Source organism: Bufo gargarizans, chromosome 3 (assembly GCF_014858855.1).
Source record: "Bufo gargarizans isolate SCDJY-AF-19 chromosome 3, ASM1485885v1, whole genome shotgun sequence".
NCBI lineage: Eukaryota > Metazoa > Chordata > Amphibia > Anura > Bufonidae > Bufo > Bufo gargarizans.
In genome coordinates this window covers 95,186,565-95,206,058 of record NC_058082.1, presented here as the reverse complement: position 1 = coordinate 95,206,058, position 19,494 = coordinate 95,186,565, and the positions used below count along the sequence as shown (strand labels likewise).

The following is a 19,494-nucleotide window of genomic DNA, read 5'->3' as shown; positions in this document are numbered from 1 at the left end:
GCGACATGCTGCGACTGCGATGCAACGGTCGCAGAAAAATCCATCTCGAATGGATTTTCTGCGACTGTTTCGTCGCAGTCACAGCATGTTGCATGTTGCAGTGCGACACCATAGACTGCCTATATAAAAATTGTTGTGCGACATTAGTGCAACAAAAGGTTGCGCGACAAATGTCGTTGTGTAGACCAAGCCTAAAGGTAACTTTACATGAGGCAATGATCGGCATGACTGAGTAACAAACAAGTTGTTTCTTGGTGTATTGAACGTTTCAACAATGACCCTTTAGACGCGGCGATTATCGTTCACAAAATCGTAATTTCGATTGCATATTCCATCGTTTGTAAAGCAGACTGTTGCATTTACACAAAGCGAAATTTGATTGGCATGCAGTGACAAATTCTTGTTTACATCTATGAAATCATTAACATCCAACAATGAATTTTGTGCCGACACAAACGATCAAACCAACGAGAAATCTACTGATTGTTTAGTTGTTGCTCTATCGTTCATTGCTTTTACACTGTTCGATAATCGTGCAGTCTCGCTCCATTTAACAATAATTTACCTTAAGGTCCTTAAGGTACCTTAAGTAGGCATTGGGGGAGGTGAAACAGCAGCAGGCACAGTTCATGGGGGAAGGATGGCACACTATATAAAAAGTAGCAGCAGCTTGCACAATTCATCGGGTAAGGCTAGGTACTCAGATTTCTGTATTGTGTTCCAGCATACCAGCAGAATACCAGAATCGCCAGATCCATCATATTCCGAACACTGCTGGCACCTGTTGGATCCCATTCACAACAAAGGCTGAGATCCTGCATGCAGCGCTATTTTGCACTTTTTTTTTATTTTTTTGCGCAGAAGGGGGCCCAATTCCTGTCCGGTCAGAGTCCCAGTCTGGGACGCGTCCGTGCTGGTGGGCGTCCTGGTGTCAATCTTCTAGGAATGGTATAGGTGGAATAACTTTTTTCTTTATTGCATCCATTATCTATTGTTTCAGATTTAAGTTAGTCCCCTGAGGAGCCCTCATATTCAAAGGGCGAAACGCGTTGAGACAGGGACATTTTCTTAATATGGGGTACATCATACCCGATACTATATATATTCCTCTACCAACTTTTTCATCTTAAGGTCTGCTATATGTCAGTCTTAAGAGTGTGGCATACCTCTGGTTTATAATTTTTGTGTTTTTTGGGGTTTTCATTTTTTGTATAATATATCAAACATCAACTTGTTCTTGTTGGAAACTTCATCCCTTGATCAGGGCCATCTTAGGGTGTACAGGAGGTTCCTGACACGGGATCGCCCCTATCGGGGCGGCCATTCTGTTTTTAGGCAGGGCATTCAATAAAGGGTGAGCTTTAGAGTCAGCATTCCCCTCATCAGACGCCTTATTTCTGAATGTATTATTTTATATTTTTTATATTTTGGTATTATGTTTTGTTTATTTCTTGGCTTATATATACTCTTTTAATAGTGATATTAAAGGCTATATTTAAAATGGTGGTAGTTAGTGATATACTACGGTACTTATACTATACCACTTTAGCTTATCGGACCTCCTGACAGGTTATTAGTCAGAACTGTGATTCTTCTACAGACAGCATTATGTCAGTGTTATCCAATACATTCCAGAACTGTAAGGGTTACATAGCATCAAAAATCAATATTATGCTATGTGACCCAAGTAGTGCTGAAAGTTCAGGACGGGAGCTGCGTTGCGAGTCTGGAGCGTGACACTCACTCGTCTGAAAGCGGCCTAAGGCCTCATGCACACGACCGTTGTGTGCACCCGTGGCCGTTGTGCCGTTTTCCGTTTTTTTTTCGCTGACCCATTGACTTTCAATGGGTCCGTTGAAAAATCGGAAAATGCACCGTTTTGCAGCCGAGACCGTGATCTGTGTATCCTGTCCGTCAAAAAAATATGACCTGTCCTATTTTTTTGACGGACAACGGTTCACGGACCCATTCAAGTCAATGGGTCCGTGAAAGAACACGGATGCACACAAGATTGGCATCCGTGATCCGTGGCCATAGGTTACTTTCATACAGACGGATCCGAAGATCCGTCTGCATAAAAGCTTTTTCAGAGCTGAGTTTTCACTTCGTGAAAACTCATATCCGACAGTATATTCTAAAACAGAGGCGTTCCCATGGTGATGGGGACGCTTCTAGTTAGAATACACTACAAACTGTGTACAAGACTGCCCCCTGCTGCCTGGCTGCACCCAATCTCTTACAGGGGGCCGTGATCAGCACAATTAACACCTTCAGGTGCGGCACCTGAAGGGGTTAATTGTACTATCATATCCCCCTGTAAGAGATCGGGGCTGCCAGGCAGCAGGGGGCAGTCTTGTACACAGTTTGTAGTGTATTCTAACTGTAGTGTCCCACTAGGTAAAGGTGGGCACTGCACAGGTTAATGTGTTTCATTGCATTGAATGTCATGTGCATGTTTTCCCCTGTGTTATCTGGGTGTCAGGCCTGTCAGGGTGTAATTTAGCCTCCCAGACGTTTGAGGGAGCTAGAGAGCCCTAGATACATATAGGAAGGCCCAGACAGGAGAGAGTTAGTTCATTCCAGGGGACTAGAGGAGTTACTTCGTCCACCTGAAGCTCCTGAGGCTAGGATTAGCTCAGTAGAGACACCCCAGTTGCAGGACGGAACCTCCTGGGAGAAACCCACAGTCATCCACCAGACAAGTAAGGACATCCCAGGGAAAGCTAAGTAACCCTGATGGGCAGATGCATTACAAAGTAAAGCAAGGATTTATTTAATACCAGAGGAAGAGATAGTTACCAAGGATTTAAGCCACCATTTAGGCATCCGGGCCTTGGGATAGAAAGCCAGACAGGAGTTCTAAAAAGAACAGTGTACACTATTTCTGAGGAAAGGTACAACCTGATTCTGAGTGCATTGTGGATTTACCCTCTGAGTACCTTGCATAATTAATACCTGCCATTTTGTGGAGTAAGCCTACTTCTGAAGCTGTGAACTAAGAGACTGTGTCACTATCTTTATGTACAAAGTTGGACTGTTTAGTAAAGCAACGTTTGGTTCACTATACCACCTGTGTACCTCACTTATTCCAACTATCAACCGGTGTGCCACCGTCAAAGGCACTGGCGTCACGAACCTTAAAGGGACCTTGCCCCAGGCACTCAAAATACCCGTAACATCCAGGGCACCTCATCCACCATCAGGCCTGGTCCCTACATACAGAGTGTGCCCCAGAGGAACCGTGCCTACCTCTCCTTCACTGCCACATGCCTGCCCAGGGTTCTCCAATACAGTGAGTAACCCTCGATTGCCCATAACCGTGACCTCACTTCGCTATACCCTGCAGGTCTGGCGTGTTGCATAACTAGAAGCGTCCCCATCACCATGGGAACGCCTCTGTGTTAGAATATACTGTCGGATATGAGTTTTCACGAAGTGAAAACTCAGCTCTGAAAAAGCTTTTATGCAGACGGATCTTCGGATCCGTCTGTATGAAAGTAACCTACGGCCAGGCAGAACCCCCCTCCCCAGTTTGAATATCATTGGTGGCCAGTGCGGCCCCCCTCCTCCCTCCCTCTATTGTAATAATTTGTTGGTGGCACATTGTGCGCCCCCCCGCCCCCCCTCTCCCTCCCTCTATTGTAATAATTTGTTGGTGGCACAGTGTGCGCCCCCCCGCCCCCCCTTCCTTCCTCTATTGTAATAATTCGTTGGTGGCACAGTGTGCGCCCCACATCGGCCCCCCCTCCCTCTATAGCATTAACAACATTGGTGGCAGTGTGCTCCGTGTGCATTGGGGCTCCGATCGGTAACCATGGCAACCAGGACGCTACTGCAGTCCTGGTTGCCATGGTTACTTAGCAATAGTACAATAGTAGAAGATTCATACTTACCTGCTGGCTGCTGCGATGTTCGTGTCCGGCCGGGAGCTCCTCCTACTGGTAAGTGACAGGTCTGTGCGGCGCATTGCTAAATGAACTGTCACTTACCAGTAGGAGGAGCTCCCGGCCGGACACAGACATCGCAGCTCGCAGGTAAGTATGAATCTTTTACTATTGTACTATTGCTAAGTAACCATGGCAACCAGGGCTGCAGTAGCGTCCTGGTTGCCATGGTTACCGATCGGAGCCCCAGCGACCAATGATCGGGGGGGAGATGGGAGGCTGCACACTGTGCCACCAACGAATTATTACAATAGAGGGAGGAAGGGGGGGGGCGAGTGGGCTTCGGGGCGCACACTGTGCCACCAACGAATTATTACAATAGAGGGAGGAAGGGGGGGCGCACACTGTGCCACTAACGAATTATTACAATAGATGGAGGAAGGGGGGGGGCGATGGGGGGCGCATACTGTGCCACCAACCTATTATTACAATAGAGGGAGGGAGGGCGCACACTGTGCCACCAACCTATTATTACAATAGATGGAGGGGGGGGGGGCCGCACTGGCCACCAATGATATTCAAACTGGGGAGGGGGGGGGGGGGTCTGCCCCCTGCTGCCTGGCAGCCCTGATCTCTTACAGGGGGATAATATAGTACAATTAACCCCTTCAGCACTCTTTGGGGTAGATGAGGGGGAGGGTGACAGAGAGGAGGCTGAGGAAAGTGAGGTAGCTAGCTGGGTAACAGTTAGAAAGCGGGGTAGAGGGAAGAGTGCCAGGGAGGCTAGCCCTGATCTGACACACCCCAACAAGTTTGCACGTTTGGCAGATGAGGGGGATGTCAGTCCAGGGATGGCACTGCCGCAGCCAGACACTTCCTCTGCCAGTCAGGGGAATGCCAGCTCCGGTAAGCAGGGGACCAGGAGAGCAGGGCAGGCCAGACAGGTGCTGGTAGTGGGATACTCAATTATTAGGGGAACAGATAGGGAAATCTGTCACAAAGACCGTGATCGCCGAACAGTGTGCTGTCTTCCTGGCGCTAGAGTTCGACACATTGCGGATCGGGTTGACAGATTACTGGGAGGGGCTGGAGAAGATCCAGCGGTCATGGTCCATATCGGAACCAATGACAAAGTTAGGGGTAGGTGGAGAGTCCTTAAAACTGATTTCAGGGATTTAGGTCAAAAGCTGAGGGCAAGGACCTCAAAGGTAGTATTTTCCGAAATATACTACCTGTACCACGGGCCACACAAGAGAGGCAGCGGGAGATTAGGGAAATTAACAAGTGGCTCAAGAACTGGTGTAAGAAGGAGGGGTTTGGGTTCCTGGAGAACTGGGCCGACTTCTCTATCGGCTACAGGCTCTATCGTAGGGACGGGCTGCACCTCAATGGGGAAGGGGCAGCTGTGTTGGGGAAGAAGATGGCTAGAAGGTTGGAGGAGTGTTTAAACTAGGGACTGGGGGAGGGTAATTATGTTATAGAATGGGAAGATAATGCAGATAGAGACCGGGGTCAAGGTAGTGAGACTGGGGGAGGAACGGAAGGAGGGACTAGAATAGTTCAGAAGGAAAGGTGTAGAGTAAAAAATATACATAAACCTCTCAAATGTATGTATACTAATGCCAGAAGCCTGACTAATAAAACTGGTGAACTGGAATTAGTGATGTGTGAGGAGGACTATGACATATTGGGAATAACTGAGACATGGCTGGATGATAGCTATGACTGGGCAGTTAATGTACAGGGTTACAGCCTGTTTAGAAAGGATCGTCAAAACCGGAGAGGGGGAGGGGTCTGCCTTTATGTAAAGTCCTGTCTAAAGCCCACACTCCGGGAAGATATAAGTGAGGGACATGAACCTGTGGAGTCACTGTGGGTAGAGATACATGGCACTAAAAACAATAATAAATTACTAATAGGAGTTTACTATAAACCACCTAATACACCAGAGTCCACAGAAAATCTACTACTAAACGAGATAGACGAGGCGGCAAATCATAATGAGGTTGTTATTATGGGGGACTTCAACTACCCAGATATAGACTGGGAAACTGAAACTTGTATATCTCATAAAGGAAACAGGTTCTTGGCAATAACCAAAGACAATTACCTCTCCCAACTGGTTCAGGACCCGACTAGAGGGACGGCCATACTGGACTTAGTATTAACCAATAGGCCTGACAGAACAACAGACGTGCAGGTTGGGGGACACCTGGGAAATAGTGACCACAAAGTAATAACCTTCCAATTATCATTCAAAAGAGCGTTTCTACAGGGAGGAACAAAAATACCAAACTTCAAAAAAGCTAAATTTAGCCAACTAAGAGAGGCCATAAGCCTAACTAAATGGGATAAAGTCCTCACAAATAAAAATACAGCCACAAAATGGGATATCTTTAAAAGCATCCTAAAATCTCATTGTGAGAGGTACATACCGTATGGTAATAAAAGGTTAAGGAACAAAAAGAAACCAATGTGGATAAACAGAACTGTAAAGAAAGCAATAAATGACAAAAAGAAAGCATATAAAACACTAAAACAGGAAGGTAGCATGGAAGCACTGAAAAACTATAAGGAAAAAAACAGAACATGTAAAAAACAAATAAAAGCGGCCAAACTAGAGACCAAGAGATTAATTGCCAAAGAGAGTAAAACTAACCCTAAAATGTTCTTCAATTATATAAATGTTAAAAAGTATAAATCTGAAGGTGTCGGCCCGTTAAAGAGTAATGAGGGTGGAGTCGCAGAGAGCGACGAGGAGAAGGCAAAGCTGTTAAATATTTTTTTCTCCAATGTATTCACTGAGGAAAATAAACTGTCAGATGACATGCCGAATGTTGAAATAAATTCCCCATTAAAAGTGTCCTGTCTGACCCAGGAAGAAGTGCAACAGCGACTTAAAAAGATTAAAATAGACAAATCGCCAGGACCGGATGACATACACCCCCCGTATCCTAAAGGAATTAAGTAATGTCATAGCCAGACCCTTATTTCTGATATTTGCAGATTCTATATTGACAGGGAATGTCCCACAGGATTGGCGCATGGCAAATGTGGTGCCAATATTCAAAAAGGGTCCAAAAACAGAGCCTGGAAACTATAGGCCGGTAAGTTTAACATCTGTTGTGGGTAAACTGTTTGAAGGTTTTCTGAGAGATGCTATGTTAGAGCATCTTAACGGAAATAAGCAAATAACGCCATGGCTTCGTGAGGGATCGGTCATGTCAAACAAATTTAATCAGTTTCTATGAGGAGGTAAGTTCTAGAATTGACAGCGGCGAATCAATGGATGTCGTATATATGGACTTCTCCAAAGCATTTGACACTGTACCACATAAAAGGTTAGTATATAAAATGAGAATGCTCGGACTGGGAGTAAGTGGGTAAGTAACTGGCTCAGTGATAGAAAACAGAGGGTGGTTATTAACGGTACACACTCAGATTGGGTCACTGTCACTAGTGGGGTACCTCAGGGGTCAGTATTGGGCCCTATTCTCTTCAATATATTTATTAATGATCTTGTAGAAGGCTTGCATAGTAAAATATCAATTTTCGCAGATGACACTAAACTGTGTAAAGTAATTAACACTGATGAGGACAGTATACTACTACAGAGCGATCTGGATAGATTGGAGGCTTGGGCAGATAAGTGGCAGATGAGGTTTAACACTGACAAATGTAAAGTTATGCACATGGGAAGGAATAATGCAAGTCACCCGTACTTATTAAATGGTAAAACACTCGGTAACACTGACATGGAAAAAGATCTAGGAATTTTAATAAACAGCAAACTAAGCTGCAAAAAACAGTGTCAGGCAGCTGCTGCCGAGGCCAATAAGATAATGGGTTGCATCAAAAGGGGCATAGATGCCCGTGATGAGAACATAGTCCTACCACTTTATAAATCATTAGTCAGACCACACATGGAGTACTGTGTACAGTTCTGGGCTCCAGTGAACAAAGCCGACATAGCAGAGCTGGAGAGGGTCCAGAGGAGGGCAACTAAAGTAATAACTGGAATGGGGCAACTACAGTACCCTGAAAGATTATCAAAATTAGGGTTATTCACTTTAGAAAAAAGACGACTGAGAGGAGATCTAATTAATATGTATAAATATATCAGGGGACAATACAGAGATCTATCCCATCAGCTATTTATCCCCAGGACGGTGACTGTGACGAGGGGACATCCTCTGCGTCTGGAGGAAAGAAGGTTTGTACACAAACATAGAAGAGGATTCTTTACGGTAAGAGCAGTGAGACTCTGGAACTCTCTGCCTGAGGAGGTGGTGATGGGGAGTACAATAAAGGAATTCAAGAGGGGCTTGGATGTATTTCTGGAGCTTAATAATATTACAGGTTATAGCTACTAGAGAGGGGCCTGGATGTATTTCTGGAGTGTAATAATATTACAGGCTATAGCTACTAGAGAGAGATCGTTGATGCAGGGATTTATTCTGATTGCCTGATTGGAGTCGGGAAGGAATTTTTATTCCCCTAAAGTGAGGAAAATTGGCTTCTACCTCACAGGTTTTTTTTGCCTTCCTCTGGATCAACTTGCAGGATGACAGGCCGAACTGGATGGACAAATGTCTTTTTTCGGCCTTATGTACTATATTACTATGTTACTATGATCACGGCCCCCTGTAAGAGATCGGGTGCTGCCAGGCAGCAGGGGGCAGTCATGTACACAGTTTGTAGTATATTCTAACTCGAAGCTTCCCCATCACCATGGGAACGCCTCTGTGTTAGAATATACTGTCGGAAATGAGTTTTCACGATCTAACTCATATCCGACAGTATATTCTAAAATAGAGGCGTTCCCATGGTGATGGGGACGCTTCAAGTTAAAATATACCATCGGATTGGAGAAAACTCCGATCCGATGGTATAAAAGGGACTCCAGACTTTACATTGAAAGTCAATGGGGACGGATCCGTTTGAAATGGCACCATATTGTGTCAACGTCAAACGGATCGGTCCCCATTGACTTGCATTGTAATTCAGGACGGATCTGTTTGGCTCCGCATGGCCAGGCCTTTTTTTCATGTCCGTGGATCCTCCAAAAATCAAGGAAGACCCACGGACGAAAAAATGGTCACGGATCACGGACCTACGGACCCCGTTTTTGCGGACCGTGAAAAAATACTGTCGTGTGCATGAGGCCTAAGGGTTACATACCATCATAAATCAATATAATGCTATGCGACCCAATCAGTACCAGGGGGTTAGGACGGGAGCTGCTGCATACTCACACTGCGAGTCCAGAGCGTGGACCTTACACCTACAGATTTTGCAGGCAATTGTTGGGAGGGAAGCATGCCTTCCCAGCGATTGGTTGCTCATTAGTGGAGGAGACCACTGTCATTTCATGCAGTGATCTCCTCCTCGGTATGGGGACGAATGATCGCTATGCCATTGCTCGTCCCCATACTGAATAATTATTTGCCGACAGCAAAGTGCTGATTACACAGCGCGATCTGCAGCTGGGAAACTATTATTTATAAACATGTTGAAAGACTCTGATAACCCTATGAACAAGCTTGTTCATCTGCGGCAGTATTACACTGCCAGATCATTGCTAATGAGCCTTCATACGAGCATTTGTTTGCGATGATCTTAGCAATTATCTGTAGGTTTAATAGAACCTTAACTAATGGAAATAACTGACCAAATAAGGCTACTTGGGAACTAGTGTTTCTATTTTCCGGTATTGAGATCCGTCATTCATTGTCAATGGGGACGAAACGTAACTGCATTCCAAACTGCATTCCGTTCCATTCTCATACCGGAGAGAAAACCGCAGCATGCTGCGGTTTGCCTTCCATCCTGGGATATGGAGCAAGACGGATCTGTTTTCACTGACACAATCTGACACAATAGAAAACGGATCCGTCCCCCATTGACTTTCAGTGGAGTTCATGATGGATCTGTCTTGGCTATGTTAAAGATAATACAGCTGGATCTGTTCATAACGGATGCAGATGGTTGTATTATCAGTAACAGAGGCGTTTTTGCTGAACCCTGCCGGATCCAGCAAAAACGCTAGTGTGAAAGTAGTCTTACTGAAGTGTGAACTTGGCCTTACTAACATTTAAGGACACACTACAAGTAGTACCCTGCTGATGAATTAGAGCCGTTGTGCCTCTTAAAGTGATAGTAACAAATACAAAAACAGTTATGTTCCGTAAAGTAGATCTGTCTGAATATTTTTCTAAAGGGAATCTGACAACAGAAGAGATATACCGCATGTTACAACTCGGTCTTAGACCTCGTGCACATCACAGTGATATTATAGCTCTGTTTCTAAGTGTCACTGACGGTGTACAGGAAACAAGACAAAGCAACATGCATATATGACTGAGTGGATCCAAAGCTAAGGAACCAAAAGGGAGACCCCTGCACAAGACCTGAGACTTTCCCTGGCTGCTCAGCCTATGCAAAGATCCGAAAGGTGGAAGGTTGCATATCCACGTACCTCGACTATATAACCCCTGAACACGCTACAATAGTGAGGGGACATGACCACCGGCTCCCTACACCAGACACGGAGGGAGTCAGGGTCACCTGGGAACCAGCAAACAGAAAATAACAGATAAATGTTCAGCACTTAACTTTGTAGCAGACTGGAAAACAAGATCAGCATGCACACACACTCCAGGAAGAAGTATAAGCCGCCCAGTAATGCATTATGGGGCGCAATTTAAAGGGATGCAATCAGTCCAACTCCATGACAGCTGAGAGAGGCTAACGAGATGAGGAACTGAACAGCACAACAAAGAGAACTCAAGGAGGAGGTTCTGAAAGGCCTCTGTCAGAGCTTCTCAGCTGTCTGGTTGTGACACTAAGGAGTCATTATAGTGCACTCATAGTGCATAGGATCATTTCTTCCCAGTGGCATTGATCATTGATCCTAGGTGAAAATAGCTCTGTACGTGGAGCGCCTGACTGAAGTTAACAGGACTTGTGTGCCACATTACAATCTTTGTACTATATACAAGAAGCCTTAAAATGGTTGCCGAATTTATTTTTTTGTTCTAGGCAAATGAAAGGACTTTACAATTCACTTACTTTATCTCCAGTTGCTGCTTTCTCAGATTTCACTGAGGGTCACATGACCTGTGATGTCAGCTTCTCTCCCTGCTCTGATGATGATTTGTGCACAAGCCTGAGAGAGCAGATATGTGCTTGTACACGAGACGTCACTGTGCTGGCCATGCCCCCCTGCACTGCTGCTTATTGCCCTCTACCTGGATTCTTGAGGAAAAACATTAACCCCTTTGGCTGCACAGACTCAGGGCTGAAGGTTTTACTGAGTAGCTGCAGGCAGTGAAGAGACGAATGCTGGGCACAGGAGCTGACAGAGGAGTTCTGCAGAGCATTGCACAAGAACAGGTAGGGAGAAGATCCTGTGTGTATCAGCAGTGTCATTGAACAGCTAGGACTTGTAGTCCTACACATACAACATGCTGCTGATTCTCCCAGCAGGCAGACATATCACTCAGGGCAGCACTTGTATTCACTCCTTTTACAGAGCAGGAGGAGGGGCAGAGATTGTTGTTATCAGCTTAGTTATATACTGCTGCCCATCAGATTTACAGTGCTATAATTATTTTTTTTTCATAACTCGGATAACCCCTTTAAGGAATACGTCACGTCACGTGCAAAATTGTAATTGGGTACTTCTTAGCACTAAACTGAAAAGTGCAACTGATCCATCAAGACCCACATTTCTGTTTGAGTAGTTACGGCGTTGATTATTGTTACTGTTGTCCGAGCAGAACATAGCCCTCATTTTCTTGAATTCTGCTATGATCACAGCATGCATGTATGTCTATAGCATGGTTCTTGCTCATAGAAAATGCCTACATAGGGTGCGAGTTTGTGCACATGTGCTGAGTAGAAGTTTTCACAGACCCTGCACTGTGTAGCCTTCCCCCCCTCTTGTAGAGTGAGGGGTGGACCTACATACAGTAGGTTAAACAATTGCCTAGAGAAGCTGAGCTTCACTCTGAATCCACTCTCTCTGCCTGCAACATTCAACTCGGTCACCATGCCTGGGATTATATTTCTTCTGCAGTTTATAATGGCTGTCATCATGCTGCCTGCTCACATCCTTAATTATTTCGGCATTTGGGATTCATTTATTAGGAAACGGTTTCCATTTTTCATGAACATTTTCTCTGACATCTACAACAAATTTATGGAGGATCAGAAAAGAAGACACTTTAGCAATATCTCTGACTTTTCATGCGATTCCAAAGAGCTCAGGCTCCTAGAGCTTGGCTGTGGCACAGGTGCAAACTTCAAATTTTATCCCAGGGGCTGCAAAGTGACCTGCTTGGATGTCAACCCGAACTTCCAAAAGTTCCTGAGCAAAAGTCAAGCAGAAAATGACCACCTGACCTACGATCGCTTTTTGGTAGCATCTGCTGACAACATGACGCCTGTGGCTGATGGCTCTATGGATGTTGTTGTGTGCACGTTGCTGACTTGTTCTGTGCTTAACACACCAGCTGTACTGAAAGAGATCCAGAGAGTCCTCCGGCCGGTGAGTTGTGTACTACTTGTAACATCCTTTTTATTTATTATATAAGCAATCAGTTTGTGTTCTTATAAAGTGTCTGCAAAAAAACTATTACAGTTTAAAAACTGCATGATAGTGTTAAACCCTTAGGACACAGAGTAGTTCTGTACTTGAAAGGCTTGTCCCCCCCCCCCCCCAGCCAGAAGGACCTGTAAAGAAAAACATACGTACCTGCTCCTTGAGCTCGGTTCTGGCAACCTGGCCGTCTTCACCAGATTTCCAGATTCCACGAATGCACAGACTAGGTCGTATGCACTCCTGCAGCCCTACGACTGACCTCAGCAGTGACATGTCTCCCCAGTAGCATGTGACCTAGTTGGAATACATCACTGCTGAGACCACTCATTGGCTAAAGCAATGCAAGTGACCCCATCCATGCAGATGCTAACAGATCAGACCACCACTGGCCGGTGTTAGGATAAAAAAAAAAAAAAAACCCTGGACAACTTATTTAAGGCTGGGTTTTTGCAAACTTGTCTATTCTAGCAGCAGTACACTGGATTCTGCTTTACAGTTGTACCTTCAAAAATATAATTATACTACCAGAAGTACACGGCTTCGCACAGGTATATTTCATCTATTTAATTTAATGTTTGTGTATGTCATTAAAAGATATCGACAGTATCCACTATACCAGTGACATCTACAGTACCCGCCCCTTTAACAGTGACCTTCACAGCAGCCGCCCCTTTGTTAGTGACCTCCACAGTACCCCACCTTGTTAACAGCGATTTACACGATATCCCGCCCACTTAACAGTGACCTCTACAGAGCTCTATTCCCTTAACACTGACCTCCATAGTGGACCGTCCCCTTAACTGTGACCTCCACAGTTCCCTAGTTTCTAAAATGGAGTCACTTTTTGGGAGTTTCTACTCTAGGGGTGCATCAGGGGGGCTTCAAATGGGACATGGTGTCAAAAAAACAGTCCAGCAAAATCTGCCTTCCAATATCCGTATGGCATTCCTTTCCTTCTGCGCCCTGCCGTGTGCCCGCACAGCGGTTTACGACCACATATGGGGTCTTTCTGTAAACTAAAGAATCAGATCCATAAATATTGAGTTTGGTTTGGCTGTTAACCCTTGCTTTGTAACTGGAAAAAAATAATTAAATGGAAAACCTGCCAAAAAGGTGAAATTTTGAAATTGTATCTCGATTTTCCATTAATTCTTGTAGAACACCTAAAGGTTTAACAAAGTTTGTAAAATCAGTTTTGAATACCTTGAAGGGTGTAGTTTCTATAATGGGGTCATTTTTGGGTGGTTTCTATTATCTAAGCCTCACAAAGTGACTTCAGACCTGAACTGGTCTTTAAAAATTTGGTTTTTGAAAATTTCAAGATTTGCTTCTAAACTTCTAAGCCTTGTAACGTCCCCCAAAAATAAAATGTCATTCCCAAAATGATCCTAACATGAAGTAGACATATGGGGAATGTAAAGTAATAACTATTTTTGTAGGTATTACTATGTATTATAGAAGTAGAGAAATTGAAACTTGGAAATTTGCTAATTTTTCCACATTTTTGGCAAATTTGGTATTTTTTTACTCCATTTTACCAGTGTCATGAAGTACAATATGTGACGAAAAAACATTCTCAGAATGGCCTGGATAAGTCAAAGCGTTTTAAAGTTATCACCACTTAAAGTGACACTGGTCAGATTTGCAAAAAATTGCCTGGTCCTTAAGGTGAAAATGAGCCCGGTCCCTAAGAGGTTAAAGGCAGACTATCTTTTATACTTCTTTGAACACAAAATATAACAGTTATATGACATCTAAACATGAAGTCACTGTTAATACCTCTGCTTTTGTCTTTATCACACAAACATAGGAACTCTATTAAGGTTATTGGCAGGTCTAGCTGTATAAACACACAAGCTATATTAGCAACATAGAACAGGTCTTAGCTGGCCGGTAGAGTTGAGCGAACACCTGGATGTTCGGGTTCGAGAAGTTCGGCCGAACTTCCCGGAAATGTTCGGGTTTGGGATCCGAACCCGACCCGAACTTCGTCCCGAACCCCATTGAAGTCAATAGGGGCCCGAACTTTTCGGCACTAAAAAGGCTGTAAAACAGCCCAGGAAAGAGCTAGAGGGCTGCAAAAGGCAGCAACATGTAGGTAAATCCCCTGCAAACAAATGTGGATAGGGAAATGAATAAAAATAAAAATAAATAAAAATTAACCAATATCAATTGGAGAGAGGTCCCATAGCAGAGAATCTGGCTTCACGTCACCCACCACTGTAACAGTCCATTGTCAGATATTTAGGCCCAGGCAGAGGAGAGAGGTCCCGTAACAGAGAATCTGGCTTCATGTCAGCAGAGAATCAGTCTTCATGTCATAGCAGAGAATCATGCTTCACGTCACCCAACACTGGAACAGTCCATTGTCAGATATTTAGGCCCCGGCACCCAGGCAGAGGAGAGGTCCCGTAACAGAGAATCTGGCTTTATGTCAGCAGAGAATCAGTCTACATGTCATAGCAGAGAATCAGGCTTCACGTCACCCACCACTGTAACAGTCCATTGTGATATATTTAGGCCCCGGCACCCAGGCAGAGGAGAGAGGTCCCATAACAGAGAATCTGGCTTCATGTCAGCAGAGAATCAGTCTGCATGTCATAGCAGAGAATCAGGCTTCGCGTCACCCAACATTGGAACAGTCCATTGTCAGATATTTAGGCCCCGGCACCCAGACAGAGGAGAGGTTCATTCAACTTTGGGTTGCTCCGCAATATAATGGTAAAATAAAATAAAAAATAGGATTGAATGAGGAAGTGCCCTGGAGTACAATAATATATGGTTAAGGGGAGGTAGTTAATGTCTAATCTGCACAAGGGATGGACAGGTCCTGTGGGATCCATGCCTGGTTCATTTTTATGAACGTCAGCTTGTCCACATTGGCTGTAGACAGGCGGCTGCGTTTGTCTATAATGACGCCCCCTGCCGTGCTGAATACACGTTCAGACAAAACGCTGGCCGCCGGGCGGGCCAGCACCTCCAAGGCATAAAAGGCTAGCTCTGGCCACGTGGACAATTTAGAGACCCAGAAGTTGAATGGGGCCGAACCATCAGTCAGTACGTGGAGGGGTGTGCACACGTACTGTTCCACCATGTTAGTGAAATGTTGCCTCCTGCTAACACGTTGCGTATCAGGTGGTGGTGCAGTTAGCTGTGGCGTGTTGACAAAACTTTTCCACATCTCTGCCATGCTAACCCTGCCCTCAGAGGAGCTTGCTGTGACACAGCTGCCTTGGTGACCTCTTGCTCCTCCTCTGCTTTGGTCTTGGGCTTCCACTTGTTCCCCTGTGACATTTGGGAATGCTCTCAGTAGCGCATCTACCAACGTGCGCTTGTACTCGCGCATCTTCCTATCACGCTCCAGTGCAGGAAGTAAGGTGGGCACATTGTCTTTGTACCGTGGATCCAGCAGGGTGGCAACCCAGTAGTCCGCACACGTTAAAATGTGGGCAACTCTGCTGTCGTGTAGTCGCTCATGTGTGCCAGGCTGCCCAGAGGTAATGACAAGCTGTCCTCTGTGGGAGGCGTATCGTCATCGTCCTGCGTTCCCCCCCAGCCACGCAACAGTGATGGGCCCGAGCTGCGTTGGGTGCCACCCCGCTGTGGCCATGCTTCATCCTCATCCTCCTCCACCTCCTCCTCATCCTCGTCCTCCAGTAGTGGGCCCTGGCTAGCCACATTTGTACCTGGCCTCTGCTGTTGCAAAAAACCTCCCTCTGAGTCACTTCGAAGAGACTGGCCTGAAAGTGCTAAAAATGACCCCCTCTTCCTCCTCCTCCTGGGCCACCTCCTCTTCCATCATCGCCCTAAGTGTTTTCTCAAGGAGACATAGAAGTGGTATTGTAACGCTGATAACGGCGTCATCGCCACTGGCCATGTTGGTGGAGTACTCAAAACAGCGCAACAGGGCACACAGGTCTCGCATGGAGGCCCAGTCATTGGTGGTGAAGTGGTGATGTTCCGCAGTGCGACTGACCCGTGCGTGCTGCAGCTGAAACTCCACTATGGCCTGCTGCTGCTCGCACAGTCTGTCCAGCAAGTGCAAGGTGGAGTTCCACCTGGTCGGCACGTCGCATATGAGGCGGTGAGTGGGAAGGCCGAAGTTACGCTGTAGCGCAGACAGGCGGGCAGCGGCAGGATGTGAACACCGGAAGCACGAACAGACGGCCCGCACTTTATGCAGCAGCTCTGACATGTCGGGGTAGTTATGAATGAACTTCTGCACCACCAAATTCAGCACATACGTCAGGCAAGGGATGTGCGTCAAACCGGCTAGTCCCAGAGCTGCAACGAGATTTAGCCCATTATCGCATACCACTAGGCCGGGCTTGAGGCTCACCGGCAGCCACCACTCGTCGGTCTGTTGTTCTATACCCCGCCACAACTCCTGTGCGGTGTGGGGCCTGTCCCCCAAACATATGAGTTTCAGAATGGCCTGCTGACGTTTACCCCGGGCTGTGCTGAAGTTGGTGGTGAAGGTGTGTGGCTGACTGGATGAGCAGGTGGAAGAAGAGGAGGAGGAAGCCGAGTAGGAGGAGGAGGCAACAGGAGGCAAAGAATGTTGCCCTGCGATTCTTGGCGGCGGAAGGACGTGCGCTAAACAGCTCTCCGCCTGGGGCCCAGCCGCCACTACATTTACCCAGTGTGCAGTTAGGGAGATATAGCGTCCCTGGCCGTGCTTACTGGTCCACGTATCTGTGGTTAGGTGGACCTTGCCACAGATGGCGTTGCGCAGTGCACACTTGATTTTATCGGATACTTGGTTGTGCAGGGAAGGCACGGCTCTCTTGGAGAAGTAGTGCCGGCTGGGAACAACATACTGTGGGACAGCAAGCGACATGAGCTGTTTGAAGCTGTCTGTGTCCACCAGCCTAAATGACAACATTTCATAGGCCAGTAGTTTAGAAATGCTGGCATTCAGGGCCAGGGATCGAGGGTGGCTAGGTGGGAATTTACGCTTTCTCTCAAATGTTTGTGAGATGGAGAGCTGAACGCTGGCGTGTGACATGGTTGAGATGCTTGGTGACGGAGGTGGTGGTGGTGTTGGTGGTACATCCTCTGTTTGCTGGGCGGCAGGTGCCAACGTTCCTCCAGAGGCGGAGGAAGAGGCCGAGGCGGCAGCAGCAGAAGAGGTAGCAGGGGGAGCTTGAGTGACTTCCTTGTTTTTAAGGTGTTTACTCCACTGCAGTTCATGCTTTACATGCAGGTGCCTGGTCATGCAGGTTGTGCTAAGGTTCAGAACGTTAATGCTTCGCTTCAGGCTCTGATGGCACAGCATGCAAACCACTCGGGTCTTGTCGTCAGCACATTGTTTGAAGAAGTGCCATGCAAGGGAACTCCTTGAAGCTGCCTTTGGGGTGCTCGGTCCCAGATGGCGGCGGTCAGTAGCAGGCGGAGTCTCTTGGCGGTGGGTGTTCTGCTTTTGCCCACTGCTCCCTCTTTTGCTACGCTGTTGGCTCGGTCTCACCACTGCCTCTTACTCGGAACTGTGAAAGTCAGTGGCACGACCTTCATTCCATGTGGGGTCTAGGACCTCATCGTCCCCTGCATCGTCTTCCACCCAGTCTTGATCCCTGACCTCCTGTTCAGTCTGCACACTGCAGAAAGACGCAGCAGTTGGCACCTGTGTTTCGTCATCATCAGAGACGTGCTGAGGTGGTATTCCCATGTCCTCATCATCAGGAAACATAAGTGGTTGTGCGTCAGTGCATTCTATGTCTTCCACCGCTGGGGAAAAGCTAGGTGGATGCCCTTGGGAAACCCTGCCAGCGGAGTCTTCAAACAGCATAAGAGACTGCTGCATAACTTGAGGCTTAGACAGTTTCCCTGGTATGCATGGGGGTGATGTGACAGACTGATGGGCTTGGTTTTCAGGCGCCATCTGTGCGCTTTCTGAAGAAGACTGGGTGGGAGATAATGTGAACGTGCTGGATCCACTGTCGGCCACCCAATTGACTAATGCCTGTACTGCTCAGGCCTTACCATCCTTAGAACGGCATTGGGCCCCACCAAATATCGCTGTAAATTATGGCGGCTACTAGGACCTGAGGTAGTTGGTACACTAGGACGTGTGGCTGTGGCAGAACGGCCACGTCCTCTCCCAGCACCAGAGGGTCCACTAACACCACCACGACCATGTCCGCGTCCCTTACTAGATGTTTTCCTCATTGTTACCGTTCACCACAATAAGAAAAATATTATTTGGCCCAATGTATTGAATTCAAATTCAGGCCTTTTTTTACAGACACCTAACACTATCTGGCTATCTATTTAGGTACCGTATTACACTAATAAAGGCACAGCAGTAACGACAGATTTAGCTGAATATAAATTTGAGGCCTAGTATTTAAGCGCTGGATGACAGGTATACGTTTACGGACAGAATTAGACTTGGAATTGCACAGTAGCGTGTGTGTGAAGTTATTGAGAATAACCCTATCTGCACCTTGAAACTAATATACCCTTTTAGGGATAGATTTAAAGTAGGCCTGATACAGCAGAAACCACTAATTTAGAGAATTGCAAAATTGGGAATTGTATTTCAACCCAGAACAAAAACTGTTCTTTGACGGACACTAAATAACTTGACCAGCCACAGCAATAAAGGCAGATTTTTATGAATATAAATTTGAGGCCTCAGGCCTAGTATTTAGGCGCTGGGTGACAGGTATACGTTTACACACAGAATTAGACTTGGAATTGCACAGTAGCGTGTGTGTGAAGTTATTGAGAATAACCCTATCTGTACCTTGAATCTTATATACCCTTTTAATGAATAGATTTAAAGTAGCCCTGATACAGCAGAAACCACTAATTTAGGAAATTGCTAAGTTGGGAATTGTATTTCAACCCTGAACAAAAATATATCCTTTGCCAGACAGCAGACAGTATTACAATTGGTGGCCACAGCTGAAACACCAGATTTAGGGTACTGCTATTTTGGCAATTGTATTTCACCCCTCAATAAAATAGCAAGCACAGCCAAGCCCCTGATGTAGGATATAG

General features: G+C 46.1%; 1 protein-coding gene across 3 annotated transcripts in view; it reads left to right on the top strand.

Moving 5' to 3' along the window:
- The first annotated feature begins 11,845 nt into the window (after positions 1–11,845).
- LOC122931269 (methyltransferase-like protein 7A) overlaps positions 11,846–19,494 on the top strand; it is a 54,957-nt gene continuing 47,308 nt past the window's right edge. Inside the window, exon 1 of one of the 3 annotated variants that reach the window (XM_044285327.1) lies at positions 11,846–12,435. In XM_044285327.1, coding sequence (XP_044141262.1) covers positions 11,938–12,435 — 498 coding nt within the window. In that variant the 5' untranslated portion in view covers positions 11,846–11,937. The remainder of the gene's footprint in view (positions 12,436–19,494) is intronic. The other 2 variants (XM_044285328.1, XM_044285329.1) reach the window with 2 other exon arrangements.